Source organism: Microtus oregoni, unplaced genomic scaffold (genome assembly GCF_018167655.1).
Source record: "Microtus oregoni isolate MIOR12 unplaced genomic scaffold, Mior012 000038F_ref0000394, whole genome shotgun sequence".
NCBI lineage: Eukaryota > Metazoa > Chordata > Mammalia > Rodentia > Cricetidae > Microtus > Microtus oregoni.
In genome coordinates this window covers 1,673,215-1,693,638 of record NW_024543097.1, presented here as the reverse complement: position 1 = coordinate 1,693,638, position 20,424 = coordinate 1,673,215, and the positions used below count along the sequence as shown (strand labels likewise).

General features: G+C 38.4%; 1 protein-coding gene across 10 annotated transcripts in view; it reads right to left on the bottom strand.

Annotated features, from left to right (window-relative positions):
• Positions 1–36: 36 nt before the first annotated feature.
• The window catches only part of Creb1 (cAMP responsive element binding protein 1), a 59,816-nt gene continuing 39,428 nt past the window's right edge, over positions 37–20,424 (bottom strand). For 7 of the 10 annotated variants that reach the window (XM_041631927.1, XM_041631924.1, XM_041631923.1 and 4 more), the window contains 3 exons: positions 19,306–19,488; positions 17,209–17,359; positions 37–5,805 (listed from right to left, as the gene is read on the bottom strand). In XM_041631927.1, coding sequence (XP_041487861.1) covers positions 5,661–5,805; positions 17,209–17,359; positions 19,306–19,488 — 479 coding nt within the window. In that variant the 3' untranslated portion in view covers positions 37–5,660. The remainder of the gene's footprint in view (positions 5,806–17,208; positions 17,360–19,305; positions 19,489–20,424) is intronic. The other 3 variants (XM_041631931.1, XM_041631932.1, XR_005972322.1) reach the window with 2 other exon arrangements.

Here is a 20,424-nt window from a genome sequence, read left to right as displayed (position 1 = left end):
GAGAGAGAGATCCCGGCCCAAAAAAGAGACTTTCCAGAGTTTTAAAAGCATGTTTATGTGTTCTGCACATAGATGTCTGTGTAAAAAGGGCATTTTGACAGTTGATACCACAAAGATTACAGTAAGAAAAGCACTTTATGACAATATTTCACAAATTCACAAGGATCACTTCAATATACAAAGCAACCGCTACCATTCTGAACACAAAGCAGCCAGTATGTACATAGTGTTAATAAAATGCATGGTATCTTGGTATTTTTATTCTTTACACATAAAGCACAAAAAGATTTAGGTAAAAAAATTTAAACAGATATGTTTCTAGATTATAAGGAATTTTTATTAGAAATGTATTTTCCTCCTCATAGTTATTAGTACTCAACTCCAATAGAAACATCAGAGTTAAAGGCTGATACCCTGTTTTGTGCTGACAGTTCTAGGGGAGGTATTCTCTACTCCAGTACTCAAGGAAAAACCAAAAAGCCAGACATCCTCCTAGGACTTCCCTGGTTATTTATTTATCTTTTCAAGAATTTCAAGTGACATGTCCAGGCTGGGAATGATCCTTCCTTGTAATCCCTTGGGGGCATTATAACCTATGTGCACAGATCAGCTAAAGACAGCTTTACACAGAAAACTGCTAACTAACACACTTCGCCATCCTAATAAATCTACACGCACAGAAAAAATGTTGACAAATTTCCCACTTTTAATATAAATAACTTTATTACATACATATTGAAGTGGCACCTGGGTAAAAATACGTCTATAAAGCATTTACCAATTTAATTTTAAAAAACATAAGAAAATAAAACCTCCCAAATATAATAAATCATTTCATGTGGCCAACATAGATCATGATCTGCAGACTCTTCTTCCCTACTGTTCTCTTTTTCAACATCTCAGATTTCCTCTCATCTCTGATGCTCCTCAGACGGAAGCTTAGAAACACTGTACTTCTATGGGCAAGTAGTGACTCATGCCTGGGAAGTACGAGTTGCTACTGTTGGGCCCTTCTCACATACTTCCTATAGATTGTTCATCTTCCTCTGGACCTGCCCCCACAAGTACCAGAGCGAGAACTGGCCAGCATTTGTTCTGCCTGTTCTTATACTGCCAACTTGCTTCCCAAACTTTGCTCTCTTATTTATTTTTTTAATTTTTCTTTTTTTAAAAAATAAATTTCAAGCTAAAACACCTGAAATATAATTCCTCCATTCAAATGTTTCTGGTCCTTATGAAAGTATGTCTGCCCCTCAGGACACACAAAGGCTGCAGGCTACATTCACTCACCAGGAGCACACCACGTGAGGGTGAGTCAGCCGGAACTTCAGCACCCTGTTTTATTTGTTTGAAATTCTTCCACACTGACTCAACTTCATGATATGCTCGACCCCTCAAGGATTACATGCCTCTCTCGGCCACTGATAAAGAAAGTCAAGGAAACCAGTTCCTGGTACATAACAGTGACTGTTAACTGAAGAGTCAACATTATTAACATTGAAAGTAATCAAGCCACACACAAGGCACCCCCCAGAGACTCTAGTTGTGCTTTATACAACTGTGGACACGCTTATTCTACAGCACTTCACCTGTGCAGGCCCCATCTGAAGCCAGTCAGGTTTAGGCAGCATTTCTTTGAAGTTAAAGCCAAATTTAATATGAAAATAATTTAGTAACAATGATTATTACAGGGTTTCCCATGATGACAATAAGTTAACTGCTTTAACAAAGTTCGTAATATTCTGGAAAAATTTCTGGTATACTCTACATAGAATGTTGGGGTGAGAATGAAATTTAAAGTATTTATTCTTCCTTCAATATTTACTCATGATGAAAAAGTCTCAGCTCACATTTTAACTTACTGGCCTAGCCACAGCTAATTCCCAGATATTTAGTTTTATAACATGCTTTAGACTAGCTACGATATTGTAGCCAACAAAGAGCTTCCATTACGGAGTCATGTCTGAAGAGAGGAGGAAGACAGAAGCGTCAGTGGACAGCTGACCAATGAGGGAATTTCCCAAGTTGCTGATACCCAAACTGGGTCAAAAAAAAAAAGTGCAAGTGACAGCGACCATTTTCAAAGAACTAATGTAAGTACAGTCCCAAGGAAATATACAACCTTTGTATTGGGCCCCGGGGAATGATATGCCAATAGCTTTTCAGTGTTACAAAGGCAAAATAAAGCCTCTGAAAGGAGCTGGAAACGACACAGCTATTGGTAGAGAAACAAACTCGTGTTACTAGCTTGACTGGAGTTGGCAGAGAAGGCGAGAAGACAGTCTAGACTGAAGTCACCCAGGTTGGATAACTCCATTGGTTTCTAAGCCCCGGTCCTTGTTTGATTCCACGTCACCCTAAATGGTGGAAACCAGCAGGGAGGAGTCCTGAGAGACAGACAGACTTCAGCCAGATGACTTGTGACAGACAGCCTGCCTGACTGGCTTTGTGCTTTGGACACTAGCACTGCTTGCTGACCTGCCATCAAAACACATTCCTGACAAATTCCCTGTTCAAAGGAAACACCAGAAGTCTTTGCCCAATATGATTCTTAAAAAAAAAAAAAAAAAAAGAAAGAAAAAAAGAAAAAGAGAAAAAAATCTTTTAAAAGCTATGTTCACAATGTTCTTACCAATTTTATAGCTGCCAGAAAGAAAGCAGGAAAGAACAAACACAAGAAAGCTTTGGGGGTCAGGAGTTTTCAAGTGACTGGTAACATACCCAAAAGCATCAAGCCAAAGAAAACTAATAAAAAACTGGAAGAAAAATAAAGGATAAAAACCAGTTATGAGTGCTGGAGTAATACAGTCACTGAAACCAGCAGAAGAGATGCAGGAGAATGCACAGAAGTGTGGAATATTATCTGACCTCAATATGCTACAAAACTCAGCATTCCTGACATAAGAGCTCTCCGAGCGTTCTGATGATATACTGTATGTATGTATGTATGTATGTATATATGTACATATATATTACACAATGCCACTCTCCCACCCATTCTTTAACATCTAAACAAGCACAGCACCTATAACAATATGATGGTTACTAATACGGTACTTGCTTTTGTTAAAGAAAGAACTTAAATTTTATCTCATATCAATTTTTTTAATATGAACATATTGGATCTAGCCCTTTCTAAACCACTTTTCCGTTAAACACTATCAAAGCTTGAAAACTCAGAAGAGTAATATATCAAAAATAAACCCCTCCCCATTTCATTTTTATTAGAGTTAATCTGTCCTATAGATAAAAGTGCCATATGGCCCTAAATATGCAAAGTGAGCAATACCAAACTTGCTATTTTCTAGGCAAATCAGTAGCATATGTACAGATTCCTATGACAGCATTTTCATTCCCTTTTGGCCAATATCAAGAGAAAAACATCACTGGTAATGTGGCCACATACAATCTTGGATATAAGCGTTTTTAAAAAATTATGTTATTTTCTTAATAAAGATTCTCCAAATAGCTCAAAAACAAAGTTTTTTCTAATTCTCATATTTAAAAAAACAGCTTGCATTAAAGATGCATGATTCTTTCTGCATAAACTGAAATCTTCAAGTCAGATTTAGCAACATCACATATTTCTCACCTTATTAAGTAACCAGCTTCAAACCAGTATAGTCGTGTTCCAGGCACAAGGGCCCAAGCCTCTTCCAATTCATCCAGCTAGTAAGTGTGCCTGAGACTGCCTTGGCTTATAAAGCACTAAGGAGACCACTGTAGAAAGCCTCAACGTTTGAAGACAGACACCTAGAAAAGAATACAACTTCTACACACTAGGCAAGTTTTTCACTTGTGACATTTAAAATGTTCAATCTGACATTATGACTTAATGTGAAGTAGTTCCGGCTTGTCAACAGATTTGTTATTTTGTTTCATATCTGTTTAACCAAGTTTAGCAAATGATACATCTACGTGCTGGTACCCACACCGTTTGCATGCTATCTCCTTCCCAGTAAGCTCAGCAGGACAAACATCAAACTTTACAGCCGTTTGAAAGCCTTCTTGAGACTCTGGTGAACTGTCCAAACACAAGGATTACATCACTCAAGCCTTAGAATGATGCTCCTTCACAAACTGTTCATCCTTTAAAAGAGACAATGGTTTGTTATAAACAACATACGACATTTACAGATAGTAACCTAAAGTCTTATTTTAAAAAATGGGCCAAATATTTCATGCTCAAATGTATATACTGACATTAAAACCAGTTTTCTTAATATCCCATGAGAAAATATAAAACAACCTTCTGAGTCCAAGTTCTTCCTCACACATGAAATAATCTAGCATACCAGCCTCCACCTCCCTCATGTTTGTCCTTTAAAGAGTAACTTTTAGATCGTATCAGACTTTGTGACTAAAATGAGTTATTACTAAGTCTTATTAGAAGCAACATTACACATAAATGCAGACCATTGAGTCAGGATTTAAGTAGGGAGCTTCTTTAGAGACAACAGAATAGCTACTGGATAACTAAGGCAGTACCACTTTTTATGGGAGAAAAAGATTTTTGCCAAATGCTGTGCCACAGCAGACAATCCAATGTCTGAAGAAAACTGCTTTTCTGTGTGCGTTTATACTACATTTTAGAGCCACCTCTAAATAGATTCCTGATCTATTCGAGCACAGAAAGGGCTGTGATTGGGCTGCTTCTCTAAAGTCATCACTTTGCTTGGGCAGCTTGAAAGTTTTCCTGTTGGTGGCACAGTAACTGCAACAGTGAATTAGAAATAGCTCTTTAGGTAAATGGACAATAGAAGGGTTTTGAAAGCAAGGACAAAAGCTTTTATTTATTAAAACCTTCTTATATAACTAAGGAGTTGGCTTCCTGTCCAGCATCTGTTCATTAAGATTTAGTACTAACCAAAATAAGCTTTGTACTTGGATTTTAACTTAACTCAAAATTCAAATACCGTCCTTGTTTTCAGTTGGTTACTTCTTTGAATGTATTCAAATTATGGAACACATAGAACTGGATTCAGAAGTAACAACTGCCCTACAGGACAGCTGTGGCGAATACAAAATGCTTCTCAGAACCAAGGACAACTTTTAGTATGGAAGAAAAGAACACAGTCTACTCCTCAACACCAAACTAAAATTCGTTTTTAGAGGGCCTGTCTCTGAAAAGTTTTACATAATTCACAATGAAACTGTAAAAAACCTCAATTTGGCAATCAACACCTCATTGTCCCTCACTTACTTTCCTCATGTGCTCCACACATTACTTCAGTTCAAGAGGCTGGGTAGTTCTACCCTAAGATAATCATGGACCTCATCACAAACCTTGAAATCATTAAAAATAAACAAAACAAAACAAAACCCACTAAAAACCAAAGAGCCAAGATTTCATTTTCCTCGTTTTCCCCAACAATTTACAAATAAACAAATTATTACTTCTTGAGGAGGCGGGAGATGGGGAGCAGAAGTCTTCATGATTCCTGGTGCCGCACAGTCTTGAGGGAGAAGTGGAAGCAGGTGCTGGAACATTCACAGTTTAATGCAAAAGCAGAAATGGATGAAATTCTGTAGTTGCTTTCAGGCAGTTTTGCGCATAGAAAAAAAAGAAATGTTTAGAAAATAAATGTTTATTTTGTCTTTCTGGTTGTGGCCAATCCAGTCCATTTTCCACCATACCAGGTGAAAATTTAAATCCCAAATTAATCTGATTTGTGGCAGTAGAGGTCCTTAAGTGCTTTTAGCTCCTCAATCAATGTCTTGTTTTGGTTCTCAAGCACTGCCACTCTGTTCTCTAAACATTTCACATACTCCTTCTTCTTCCTACGACATTCTCTTGCTGCTTCCCTAAAAATGAAGACACACAAAAATTTATGTTCACTAGTTTTAGAATATAATGTTTTCCAGAGAAACAGCTGAAATGAACAAATAGTATTGCACATACAATAAATATTCAATAAATGATGTTGAGGTTATCAGTTGGTGAGATGGCACGTATATAGTGGCCTTTATTGCTGGATTCCACGTGGTAGAAGGTGAGAACCTATTCTTTTTCTTTACACGTATATAGTGGCCTTTATTGCTGGATTCCACGTGGTAGAAGGTGAGAACCTATTCTTTTTCTTTACACATGGTAGAAAGTGAGAACCTATTCTTTTTCTTTACACATGGTAGAAGGTGAGAACCTATTCTTTTTCTTTACACGTATATAGTAGCCTTTATTGCTGGATTCCACGTGGTAGAAGGTGAAAACCTATTCTTTTTCTTTACACATGGTAGAAAGTGAGAACCTATTCTTTTTCTTTACACATGGTAGAAGGTGAGAACCTATTCTTTTTCTTTACACATGGTAGAGGTGAGAACCTATTCTTTTTCTTTACACATGGTAGAAGGTGAGAACCTATTCTTTTTCTTTACACATGGTAGAAGGTGAGAACCTATTCTTTTTCTTTACATGTATACAATGGCCTTTATTGCTGGACTCCACATGGTGGAAGGTGAGAACCTATTCTTTTTCTTTACACGTATACAATGGCCTTTATTGCTGGACTCCACATGATGGAAGGTAAGAACCTATTCTTTTTCTTTACACATGTACTTGCACACACATGAAATGTAAAAACATTTTTTCAACTAATTAAAAAATGTTTTGGGGAGCTATTTAGGGAAATAGCTCACTCAGTAGGCAAAGGGCCAGATATACTAGCACTGGGACTGGATTCATATCCCTAGCACCCTGGTAAAGAGCCAACAATGGGGTGGGATAGAAGACAGAAGGACCCGTGGAGTGAATCACTGAGCTACACATCAAAAAAAAAAGAAGGCTGGTGGAAAGCATGTAGGCTAACTGCAGATCAGATCTCCCCATCTCCTTCAAATCCAATCCCCCAGTCTCATCCCCAGCTCTGTATAGAATACCAGCTGAGGCTCCCTGCACCCCTGGTCCCATCTTCACTGGATCCCACAGATCTCCCCCGCCCCCATTTACTTCCCTCCCCCCACCTCATTGCTGCATCCTAGACACCAACTCCTGGGAATTCCCTGGGAATCCATAGAGCATCCTGACCAGAAAAACAGGTAGGCTAACTGTGGATCTTTACCCATATCTCCTCTCCCAATTTAATCTCCTAGTCTCATCTATAGCTCTGTAGCAGATCACCTGCTGAGGCCTCCATGCCCCCCCACCCATCTCCTCATCCCCCAATCATCCACAGCTCTGTAGTAGACTATCTCTTAGGGCCTCTCCTCACTCCTTGCCCCATCCCTGAGGACTAAGCAGATCCTGGTGGAACACCCTGCTTTCCTCCTTCCTGTGTACCTTGCCCCAGTCCCATCCTAAGTGTCAGATCCCAATACCTACACATACATTTTACCCAGAAACCCCAGTGGCCACATCCATCAGAATCCCAGAAGAATTTCCTACTAGGCAACACAGAGCAACCACAGTCCAATAGCCGCTGAGATATCAGCCCATTGGGGCGTGGTCTCTCTCCCTTTAAAAAAGTCTCAGTCAGTCTCTCTCTCTCTCTCTCTCTCTCTCTCTCTCTCTCTAATGGATGGAAAAAGGCACTCTTGGCAAACAGACTTAAGAAGCAAGCTGGTGTAGCCACTTTAGTACCTGACGAAATAGACTTCAAACCAAAATTAATCAGAAAAGATAGAGAAGGAGACTACATACTCAAAGGAAAGAACCCACCAAGAGGACATTGCAGTTCTCAACATTTATATATCAAACACAGGGCATCCAAGTTCATAGAAGAAACACTTACTACAGCTTAAATCACATACCAAATCTCATAATAGCTGGATAGTGAGAGACTGAAAAATTTACAAGAGCAATGCTGGTGCTAACAAACATCATAAACCAAATGGACCAAACAGATATTTAGAGAACACGTCACCCAAACACAAAAGAATATACCTTCTTCTCAGCAAAATGACCACAGATTTGGATACAAACAAGTCTGATATAAAAAACAGAAATAACCCTGCATCCTCTATGACCACCATGGATTAAAGCAGGACATCAACAACAGAAACAACAAAAAGTTTACAAACTCATGGAAATTGAACAACTCACTACTAAATGAAAAATGGGTCAAGACAGAAATTAAGAAAGAAAGACTTTCTAGAACTGATTGAATGAAAATGAATAAACAACATACTCAAAGGTATGGGACACAATGAAGGTGGTTCTATAAGAGGCAAGTTCATCACTGGGTGGTGGTGGTGCAAGCCTTTAATACTAGCACTCAGGAGGATCTCTGTGAGTTTGAGGCCAGCCTGGTTTACAAAAGCAAGTTCCAAGATAGGCTCCAAAGCTACAGAGAAACCCTGTCTCGGGGGGATAAAAAGGCAAGTTCATACTACTAAGTGTCTAAAAAAAAAAAAAAAAAAAAAAAAAAGAAGAAGAGATAGAATATTCAAATTAACAGAATTAAAAATGAAAAGTGGAACATAATAAGACTCTGAGGAAATCATGAGAATCTTAAGGACATACTTTATTTTTTGCTTTTTTCAAAACAGAGTTTCTTTGGGTAGCCCTTGGCTGTCCTGGATCTTACGCTGTAGACCAGGTTGGCCTCAAAAAAAGATCTACCTGTCTCTGCCTCCTGAGTGCTAGAATTAAAGGCATTTGTCACCACCACCAGGCTAAAGGCTTTTAATTTTATTTTACGTTTACGACATACTTGAAAAGTAGTTGTTCTACCAAATTGGAAAAAACTAACAGAAATGGATAATTTTTTTCAATCGGTACCACTTACTAAGGTTAAATCAAGATCACATATGCAATTTCAGTAGACCTAGAAACCGTAGTGAAATAGAAGCAGTCATTAACTGCCTTCCAATAAAAAAAAAAAAATGAAAAGAAAAGCCAAGGACTAAGGATGGTTTTAGCATAGAATTCTACCAAACTTTCAAAGAAGAGTTAATGCCAACATTCCTCAAATTACTCCACAAAACAGAGAAAAAAGAACACTGCCCAGTTTGTTTTATAAGGCCATATTTACCGATCCCCAAACACATGAAGACTCAATAAATAAAGAGAATTACAGGCCTATTCCCTATTATGAACAAAAATGCAAAAATTATCAATAAAATACAAGAACAACAAACCAATAAAATCTAAGAACAAATAAAAAAGATCACCCACAATGATCAAGTAGGCTTCATCCCACTGCTGCAGGGATGGTTCAACAAATGAAAACATATATATACTCCATCATACAAACAAATGGAAAGACTAAAACCACATCACCATCTCATTAAATGCAGAAAGGCCTTTGACAAAACCCAACGCCCCTTCACAATTAAAGTTCTAGAGAGAACAGGGATACAAGGGACATATCTTTATATAATGAGTACTTTACAGCTCAAGGCCAACATTATTTCAATGGAGAGAAATTCACGGGACTATTCAGGGCTGCCAAGGGACAGGGATGGGGGTAGTGGGGAGTTGTTTAAGTACAGAGGGAGTTTTAGGGTTCTTGTTTTGAGATAGGCTCTTCTTCTTCTACAGCTCAGGATAGCCTGGAACTCAGTATGTACCCTGGATTGGTCTCAAACGCATAGCAAACCTTCTACATCAGTCTCCTGGGTAGCTGGGATTACAGGCATGAGTCATCAGATTAAGTGTTTTGCAAGATAAAAATGTTCTGGAAATCTATTATTAAACTATGATGACAATATACACAATATTACTGAACTGTATAAAGTTACAAATGGTCAAGAAATTAAATTCTGCTATGGTATTTTTTTTTTTTTACAATGATTAAAACAAAGGTTAGAAAAACCTTAACAGGCTGGGCGGTGGTGGTTTATACCTTTAATCCCAGTGCTCAGGAGGCAGAGGCAGACGGATCTCTGTCAGTTCAAGGCCAGCCTGGTCTATAGAGGGAGTTCCAGGATAGCCAGGGCTGTTACATAGAGAAACCCTGTCTTGAAAAGAGAGAAGAGAGAGAGAGAGACAGAGAGATATTAAGAGAATAAAAATTTATCTTTAGCAGGCTTCAAAACAAACCCCAAAGAAGCTACATCTATTGTTCAATGATCCTAACAGTTAAAAGATTCTAGCTTTGTAAAACAAGAAAAACTGAGCAATTTTAATAAACAATCATTTGTAATGGAAAATAACACACACACACCTTTTATAAATTATCAAGGAAGAGGTAAAGTACTCAGCCTTATTAATGAGTATAAAAAATGACAATGTTATATACCTCAAGAGCTTTTACAAAAATATATAAACCAATATATAAAAGACATAAAATACTGCCTACTATGCTATTATTTCTAGATATTTCAAGTGGTACTGTATTTATGATAGATGCGAACATTACAGTAGTACTGAAGAAATTTTCTCCAGAAATAAGACTCAGAAAATTCAACATCCCACTACACAATAAGGAAGGCAAGTAGAGTCCTTTAGGGCCTAGAGGAAGGTGTTGATCTAAAAAAGATTACGGGAGGATGAGTTAGAGGTCAATTTAGTCCGTGATTCCCTTTAATCCTTCCACACTACCCACTTTCCCTCTTTTGCCTACAAATTTACCTAAGTTTTAACTTGGTATTGTGATGGTGATACCTGTTTACAAAATCTAGTGCACACGAGGCTGAAGCAGAAGAATGTACATCTGAGTCATACACCAAGCCAAATTGTGCTACAAAATAACATCCATCAAAAATATACCAGGCTTTCCGATCTAACCTGCATTAATTATTGAACTAAAAACTATGTGTACTGGGGACTGGGGAGATGGTTCAGTTGGTAGGGTCTGTCTTACATAGATGGGCACACAAGTATGACCCCAGAGTCAAGTAGAAATGTCAGGCACGATGGTATGCGTCTGTAATTCCAGCACTGGGGAGGCAGAGATAGTGGGTACCTAGAGCTTGCTTGCCAGCCGGTCAAGCTTGCTTGATGAGCTCCAGGCCAATGAGAGAAATATGGGCGACACCTGAGAACACCACCAGATTGTTTTCTGGCTCCATGCACAAACAAATAAATGTGTATTGTTTCTAGCTTTTGCCTTAGGATGTAGTGAAAGGTTGCAGTTACTCCTACTCTGTTATAAAGAGGGTTGCTAAAATTTAAGGAGACAAAAAGCACATCCTCACTTGGGATAGTGGCAAATGGATAACAGAAAATATATTTTCTCACTTCCTCTAAAATACATGAAATTTACAGAGAAGGGCAGTTTTAACCTCTGAAGAGTATAGAAAATGGAGGAATTTGCATGTTTTTACATTTTTCTTCTCCAGGAACCCCATCAGGCAGTAAGGAAAGAATGCAGTTCTAAGAATTCTATGTCATGAAGGAAGGGACACAGTAAGGTGGGAGGAACAAAAAGCTGGGAGGAGTTATGTGCACGACAGCATGGTTCTCCTCCCTACAGAGTCTTGCTAAGTAGACCAGGTTGGAAGAATTCACTGCCAATAGATACATATTTCTGAGAAACAGATTTAAAATTAGTTTTTGAGGTAAAAAAAAAAATACATCAGTCTAAACCATGGACTAAAAAAGAAACAGAGAGTTAAAAGTTGAATGTACTAAAAATTTCCAATTAAAAAATATTCTAAAACAGATGTATCCAACCTATGACCCACAGGCCGCATGTGTCCCAGGGTATTTATAAATAAATATGAGCTAACACATCTGTACATTACGATGTACATGTCATGTTGTAAAGCCAAAAGGTTGGACAGTCAAGAAAACACCTGCCGTGCACCACTGAGGATTTGAATTTGGATCCTTAATACTCATGTAAAGTCAGGGAAGAGGGTGAACCTGGATTTATAATCCCTACGCTGGGAAGGTGAAAACAGGCAGACAGATCCCCCAAGCTCACTGGCCAGCTACTCTAGTCAATCAGTGAGCTCTGAGTCAATATAAGAAGCTATCTACAAGGTAGGTAAGGTGAACACCCATTGTCATCCTCTGGCCTACACATTTATTTGTATGCATGCTCAAGGACGACCTGTGTAAGCACCTGCACAAAAAAAATTATCTACAATATGCATATACCTTTTAAAAAAAGATAAACCCAAGCTGGGCCTTTTTAATCCCAGCACCTGGGAGGCAGAGGCAGGAGAATCTCTTGATTTTGAGGCTGGCCTGGTACAGCCAAGGCTACATAGAAAAAATCTTGCCCCGCAAAACCAACCTCCCACAAAAAACAAAAAAGAAGAAGAAAAGAGGAGGAGGAAAAGAGAAGATACATCAGAAGACGACAAAATTTTTCTATAAAACGCTAGATAGTAAATATTTTAGGGTCTGTTGGCATATAAGCACGCATGGACATATATAACTCAAACTGATTCCAAGAAAGATTTGATCCACGGTACAGTTTGTGAATTCCTGATCTAAACCTCAAAAAAAAAATTTTTTTTAAAGTTTTTGTTTTTGATGATTTATCTTTATTTTATGTGCATTGGTGTTTTGTCTGCATGTATGTCTTGTGTGAGGGTATCAGATCCCCTGGAACTGAAGTCTCAGACAGAGCTGCCGTATGGATGCTAGAAACTGAATCCAGAGCCTCTTGAAGAGCAGTTAGTGCTCTTAACCACTGAACCATTTCTGCAGTCCCCAGGCAATGTCTTAATTATATGTTATCTTAAAGATGACTATCTCAAAAGACAAAGACATATGAGGATCAAAAGGCTATCTAAGGATACACTTTGTAAATATTAATTAAAAGGAACCCGTGGTAGAAAATTAGTATCAGAAGAAGCACATTTAATCTTGATTCTTAAATTGTCTGGATTGAGAGAGCTATTTAGGAAAGGTTATTAAAGGGTCTTTTCTTTTTTTTTTTTTTTTGAGACAGGGTTTCTCTCTTTGTAACCCACACCTCCTCCTCCTCCTCCTGTGCCTTCCAGTGCAGTGATTACAGGCATGCAGCCAGCACCACACCAGCCTGTTAGACAACATCTTATTTATTTACACAAGGCTACCAATTGTACCTTGCCATTGGTTTTGTGGAGCAAAGGCGAGAGTTTGCTACATCATAACCGTGTTCATCTGTCTGTGAGAATGGATCCAGAGATGATTACAACAGACAGTGCTGATGGACTCAAACTCTATAGACTATTGGGAGGTGGCAGGACTGTGTAGAGTTGGGTCTAAGTGGAGGAAGTAGGTTTCTGGGTATGTCTCGTGGGCATGACCCCTTCCTATTAGTCCTATCTGCCATGAGGTGAGCAGCCTCAGCCACATGGGTGTACTGGCATCAGATACAGGTCTAAGGCAGTGGACCTAACTGTCAAGGCACTAAAACCTCTGAATCCATGGACCAAAATAAGTCCTACCTACCCTCCTTAATTTTTTCACAGGTATTTTCCAGAGTATTTTTCTCATTCTATTGTAAATCTAAAAGTACTTTAAATAAAAGGTTAAAACTTACATACCAAAATGTGTATGTGTACATGTACGTATACACACACATGCATGCACACGAGACGAGGCAGAATTTTACTATTTTAGATGAAGCAGTTAGAGGCAGTTAATTTTTTTGCTTATGCTTTCTAAGTTACTAACAAGAAGAATGTTTTACTTGTAATTTTTTATTTGTAGCAATATGCAAAAATGACTAATTTTTTTGTAACTTGATCTACAAAAAATATTCTAAGATATATTTTTATTTATGTATTTATTTTTAATTTTTTCTAAAGATTTATTTATTACATACAGTGTTCTGCCTGCATGTGTGCCTTCATGACAGAAGAGGACACCAGATCTCATTACAGATGGTTGTGAGCCACCATGTGATTGCTGGGAATTGAACTCAGGACCTCTGAAAGAACAGCCAATGCTCTTAACCGCTAAGCCATCTCTCCAGCCTTATATTTTTATTTTTAATGGCAAGCTGTACACAGTTGGATGGAGGTACCTTAATATTTATATTTTTTGGAATTTTTCATATTTTTATAATATTTATTTTCTATAAATCTGCAACCCATATCTTCAATTCTAACCTGACACTGTTAAAATGCCTAGTTTAATGTTTATTTTGCTATTTTTCTTTTGTTCTGCATTGAACAAAGGTCTTTAATCAGGTCAAATCTATTTAGCTGTTTACTACCTCCATCTTTGAAAACCTATTTAAATCCTCTATACGGTTGGCTACGTAACAGTAAGGGAAGTAAATAAACTTTATTAACCTCAGAATCATGCCCTCTCTGTGGGAAGAATCCCATCTACATCCCACTGACTCTGCCTGTCCTTTCCAGTGTGGTAGCTAGTGGAACACAAATGGTCCCCAGAGCCAAAGCAAATGATTTACCCCAGTGGTCAGCTGAGGAGATGTCTCAGGGGATAAAAGCACTGTAGAGTAAGCCTACTAGTGCGTCCCATCTCCACGCAGAACACTGGATCTGCAGGACCAGCACTAATGCAGTGAAGTGGTAGAAATGAGGGACTGCCTCTCTAAACAAGGGAGAAGCAGAGAATCTACTCCTGGAAAAAAACAAAACAAAAAATATTCCCTCAAATATAGACATCAAAGCAGCACTGCCCCTTCCTTATTGCCACAGAAAGGCTATGCCCCGGAAGTGCTTCTGCTCCTTCCTCGGGGATCCAGGAAGCAGCTGGCAATGAGGACGAGTTATGAAGACAAGCCATGGCAACTGATCTGGAGTGTTAATGCACAGCTTCTAAGTGAGAGAAGAGGCCATGTCCTATGACACTGACATTTTGTGACTGTTGTTGTAGTAATACAGAATGCTTGCAAAATATGACAATTTGGACATTGTAGAATTTTGGGGCTCCCCAACTTTTTCCTATCCAGTTTGGTATAAGACAGGCTGTGTTCGGTGTCATGAGGGTCACTGATTCTGGTGAATGCTGCTCTAACTTTTCTACTAAGCACCTACAGTAAAGAGGACAACACGGTGGTCCTGGAGGCACAGCTTAAAGCAACACTGCAGTATCAATTTCTTTTGAATCTTGTATTTCACCTTGAAATTGGAGTTTATTTTATTTCTCTGACTCTTTAAACAAAATGGGCACCCCAGGTTAGCATTCTACACTTATTTCCTGGCATTGCATGTCTCCTGACAGTGCTTTTACTCTGCTCAGAAGACCAGCAGGGAAGTGACATGTTCATTGGTTTTGTCGCCAGATACAAGTTCAAATTTGTTTTACTTTCTTAAAATACAGACTTTTGACTGCATATTTAGCTTTTCTCTGAAATTTACCTTCCTTTTTCTCTGCAAAATGGGAATAAGATTTTACCTTGCTATGAGGTAAAACCTATGCGCGCGCGCACGCACACACACACACACACACACACACACACACACGTGTGTGTGTATAAGTTTAGTGCCTAAAACATACTATAACTTAGCATTAACCAAAGAATATTAGGGTAATAAGCATTCAAAAATCGGATACTTCACAGAGGTAAACTAAACGAGAGGAGCTACTAGACAGGTATATGGGAGGCTTCACTTCTCTAGACACACGGGAGAGATCTGACTGTCACAGAAGCCGGATTCTAGTGAAGCCAGAAAAGGAAGGGAACTACTTCAGAGTATGGAAAACCTCCCTCTGACGAACAGAACTAAATCCATGCAAGCCGGGCGGTGGTGGCGCATGCCTTTAATCCCAGCACTCGGGAGGCAGAGGCAGGCGGATCTCTGTGAGTTCGAGACCAGCCTGGTCTACAAGAGCTAGATCCAGGACAGGCTCCAAAACCACAGAGAAACCCTGTCTCGAAAAACCAAAAAAAAAAAAAAAGAGAGAGAACTAAATCCATGCAAAAGCAGTTTATTACAGTCCATGTTTTTAAAAACCAGGCATCTCTGTACAGCTCATGAAAGCAAACATCTTGAGGACGGCGGCCCTAGTTCTAACCTGTGGGCTGGGTGATGGCGGTAGGGGAGTGGTATGGTTTCACATGGACTGCTCCTCAGAAGGCCTGGCTGCTAATACGGCAAGATTCTGAGAAGTTAGTCAATTATGAGGACTTGACCTCGTTCAAGGATTAATCCATGGATAGGGTCATAATTGCATAGCAAGATGTAGAGAAACTTAGGAGGTAGAACTCAGCTGAAGGGAAATGGTCATTATAGCGTGCCCTTCGAGACTAGGTTGTAATTTCCAATCACTCACAACTTAGACGCATTCATATCAGTGTGAGGTATAAGTATGTGTAATGTTCACATGTGCACATATGTGTACAGGTATGTGCATGTATGCTTGTGGAAACCAGGTCAATGAGTGTCTTCTGGAATCACTTTCTACACTGTTTCTTTAGTGTGTGTAGGGGAGGAAGCTGGGGGCATGTGTATGCTGCAGCAGCACACAGAAGGAGAACACAGGGCTCCCACCATGTGAGCCACTACCAGTCTTTCCTCTCTGCTATGAGGCAGGACAATCTGCTCCACAGCAGGATCCTGGCCATGATGTTCTGCCTCACCATGGCCTAAAAACAATGTTGCCAGGTGACCACAGACTGCTGAAACTGAGTCAAAATAAATCTTTTCTTCTTTAAATTGATTTCTTAGGTATTCTGTCACAGTAACTTTCAGAACGCTAACATAGAAAAATTCAAATCTGAAAAGAAAATAAATGGAGAAGAAGTGAAACTGTGTCTATAACAGTAAAGGAACAAGTGCTCATAACGGGCAATGCTCTAAGCAGGTAAGAAGCTGTAATGCTAGTAGACTTGTCTCAGCTGCTCAGGAGCCTGAGACAAGAAGACTGAAAGCAGCCTCTGTAGGCTACAGAGTGAATTCAGGTCAATCTGGGTAACAGACTAGGTAAAAGACCCTGTTTTTTAAAAGAGGGCTGGGGGTCAGGGTCCAAATGAGTGGTAGAGTGCTTGTCTAACAGGAAACCGGCCCTAAGGTCAACCCCCAATACAAGGAAGGGAGGGGGAGGAGAGAAGCTGCAGCACTGCCTCCTCCTCAACATGGCCTCACAGCCTCTCCATCTTTTTCTAAAGAGGGTGGATTTCTGCTCAACAGAGACAAATTACAGACATGCTCTGAAGTGCTTTGTAATTCTGATTACTGTGTCTACTTAGAATTGTTTTCTTTATAAGTGCTTCTGCCTTAGATTTTATAACAATGTCTTTGCTTGAGACTTCTTAAATGTAATGGTTTATTTTAGAAAAGGTCGATCATTTCTTAACAAATACTTTAAAACTGAACACATTAACTTGTAATTTAATTCATATTTTCAAATACACATATTTTCAAATTTAGAGACATATGTGACCACAGCATCTAAGCATTGGGAACAGGTACCTGTTCTTCATTAGCCGGACCTCTCTCTTCCGCGCTGCTTCTTCGGCAGGCTGCGTGGGGAGTGCTGGAGAGGACGCCATAACAACTCCAGGGGCGATGGTGCTAGTGGGTGCTGTGCGGATCTGGTACGTCTGCACATCTCCAGAGGCAGCTGCGAAAAAGAGCAAACAAGATATGAGCTACAGATAACTACAATCCGATTCAGTTGTGTGTCAATCAATCTAAAGATACTTGGATTAGAAGGGAAACGGAACAGATGATTCTGGCTAAAAAGAAGATGCCATTTACTGTACTATTAGTACAGGTACAGGTAAGGATGTCTGAGTGTCTCTGCTGGGTCTTACATTTACGTTGAATTGGAATAGAGATCTATTCTGTGATTAACATGCTTACCAACCTTAAGTCTAAAAGGAAAGTGAGGCCCAGCATAGATGATCTTCCTAGATATAGTCCTCAGTGTCTTCCTTTGATTTGGATAAATTCATATTAAAAAATTTCAAGCAGACTCTTGCCACGACATAAAAACGACCATGATTTTTCATAAATAGCAAAATGGAAGAGAAAATAAGCATATGGTCAACTATTATAAATTTCTAATTCAAACAAAACTCAAAGTATGAAAAAGTGGGCTACTGGGTGCCAATCATAGTATATGTAAACATATTATTCTTTAATATAAGTGATAATAAATAAACTCAAGCTGGATATTTTGTTTGTTTGTTTGGTTTTCTGGGACAGGGTCTCATTATGTTGTCCTGGCTGTCTGGAACTCAATATGTAGACCAAGCTGGCCTAGAACTCAGAGATCCACCTGCCTCTGACTCCCAAGGGCTGAGATTAAGGATTTTCTAACCATATAATCTACAATATATGAAAAGAAATATAATCACAATTTGTCTATTATTTGCTTCTAAAAACAGTTTAATGTTTTAAACTATTACTGTCCTAATAAGTAACCTAATACTACGTGAGAGATTTTGAAGATCTTTACAAAATCATCCATCAGTTAAAAATATCAGTTGTATCATCTGAGTGACAAAGATTTATACACTAAACATGTTACCATCTTCAAACTGACGTTGAGAATTCAAATTCACTGACATCCTTATTTACAATTTTTTGAGTACCTGCATGTAAAGTGAAAAGGTGTTTTACTCCCATTAATAAGCAAAATATATTTTCAAATATCACTGGTCTATTAACAGGATATAGTGTATAAATATATTAGGGATTGGTTAGATAAAAGACTTTCTCTTAGTATTTTGGTACCATTTAAAAGTAATTATCCATGGTAAAGTGATATAACTCATTAACACAGGCAACATTTGTTATTAACAAAAATATTTTTAGAAGCAAATGTTATTATTTTTCAGCCTATCAGTTTTTAATCTGGTCTATACTATGAACTGTTCAAATGAGTTAATGGAGAATAATTAACACTCTCCAGACTCCTGAAATAAAGGAGGTAAAAGGAAGAACAACCCAAATCCTCTAGACCTTTGAGGACTTAAGAACAACTGTTCTCCAAAGAGCAGAAAATTTACATAATGACCTATGTTCTTTGGAACTTTTTATCTGAAATCAAAATTGATGACCTTAGGAAAACAATCTAAGTTTCATATGTGTGCGCGTGTGTAAACGTATATACATATGTATGCATATATAAATAACAGGACAGAATGCACTGAAACCGCTTTAATATCGACTTAGCACATCTGAGGTAGGGGTTTAAAAGAGGGGGGCATAGTAGTTGGGTGTTACTTGAGTCCATATAGCCTAGCTGTGATTTCTTGAGTTTTTTTAATTTATCCTATTTCTCCTATCCCTGACTACTAAAGGGACTAAAGATAGGTAATATCCTTTTAAAGCTAAACAATAGTTGTTTTTATGCCATGACATTTTTGTCCAAGTGAAAAAATAGAAAATTTCATGAGAAATTTATTTATGTATTAAGTGCATACATAGCTAAATCTTTAATATCTAACCTATACTCAAGAAACTATTTTAATAGTGCTTTGTAATATACTTACTTTTCCTGAATGCACACATCAATTTTTAAAAGAACACACCACATATATAAATTCTTAGCCCCATTACCTTGAACAACAACTTGGTTGCTGGGCACTAGAATCTGCTGTCCGTCAGTGGTCTGTGCGTACTGTAGAATAGTGGTACCCGGCTGAGTGGCAGCTGCATTGGCCATGGTTAATGTCTGAAGGCCCTGTACCCCATCGGTACCATTGTTAGCCAGCTGTATTGCTCCTCCCTGGGTAATGGCAACTAAAACCCAATGAATTTTATTGTTACAAGTTTAATTAACACCACATAACCTTTAAAACGCACTAAACCCATGCAATTGGCAAAGCATAATGTGAAATCATCACTAAGCAAGACTCGGTATATTCAAGTGAATGTGTACTCAGGAAAGCATATCCGGTTTTCACAAGAGAAGTGTACTCACGAGCTATCCTACAATAAATAATGCATGGTGATAATAGTGAACTCATTTACACTGGAGGTTCTCCTCCACAATGGCACTTCACTGCCTCGGCTACTACTTTATATCTGCTGCCCTAAACATATGCATTTCTTGTAGGGAGGAAATTAATGTAAGAGGCACCCAATAAATGCTTGTTAAAATATAATTAATAGAATCATGTCAGTGAACTATGTTTTCTAACTTTAAAGCAATTTATAAGATCTGTCAGTAATGCACTTGAATGCCATGTGAATAGCATGACATTTCCCCAGGGGCTACGGCAGGAAACTCACATCAGACTACGACTTTTGAGACCAACCTGAAGAAAAATGGTAGGATCCCATGTCAAAATAAATAATTTTAAATTAAAAAATAGATAAGTAATTTTTTTAAAAAAGAAAAAGAATCAAGTAATACACTGCTGGCCATGAATGTTTAAGGCCTTGGGCTCAGTCGCTAGCACATGCTACCCATCATCCCCACCAAAAATTTCATCAACGGAAGAAACGAAATAGCCTGAACCATAGTAATATGAGTGTCTCCTAAAGTTTAAAATTAAAGCTCAAGATCATCATTTAGATAAAGTATCTCAATACATTTTAACTCTATCTCTGAGTCCTCATATAAGGTCTTCCACTGACTGATGAATAAACACATCTGCCACTATTTGGCAACTGGAAATTAATGAATACATACCTAACAGACATTTCCTTCTTAAAAAACCTAAATCACCTTTA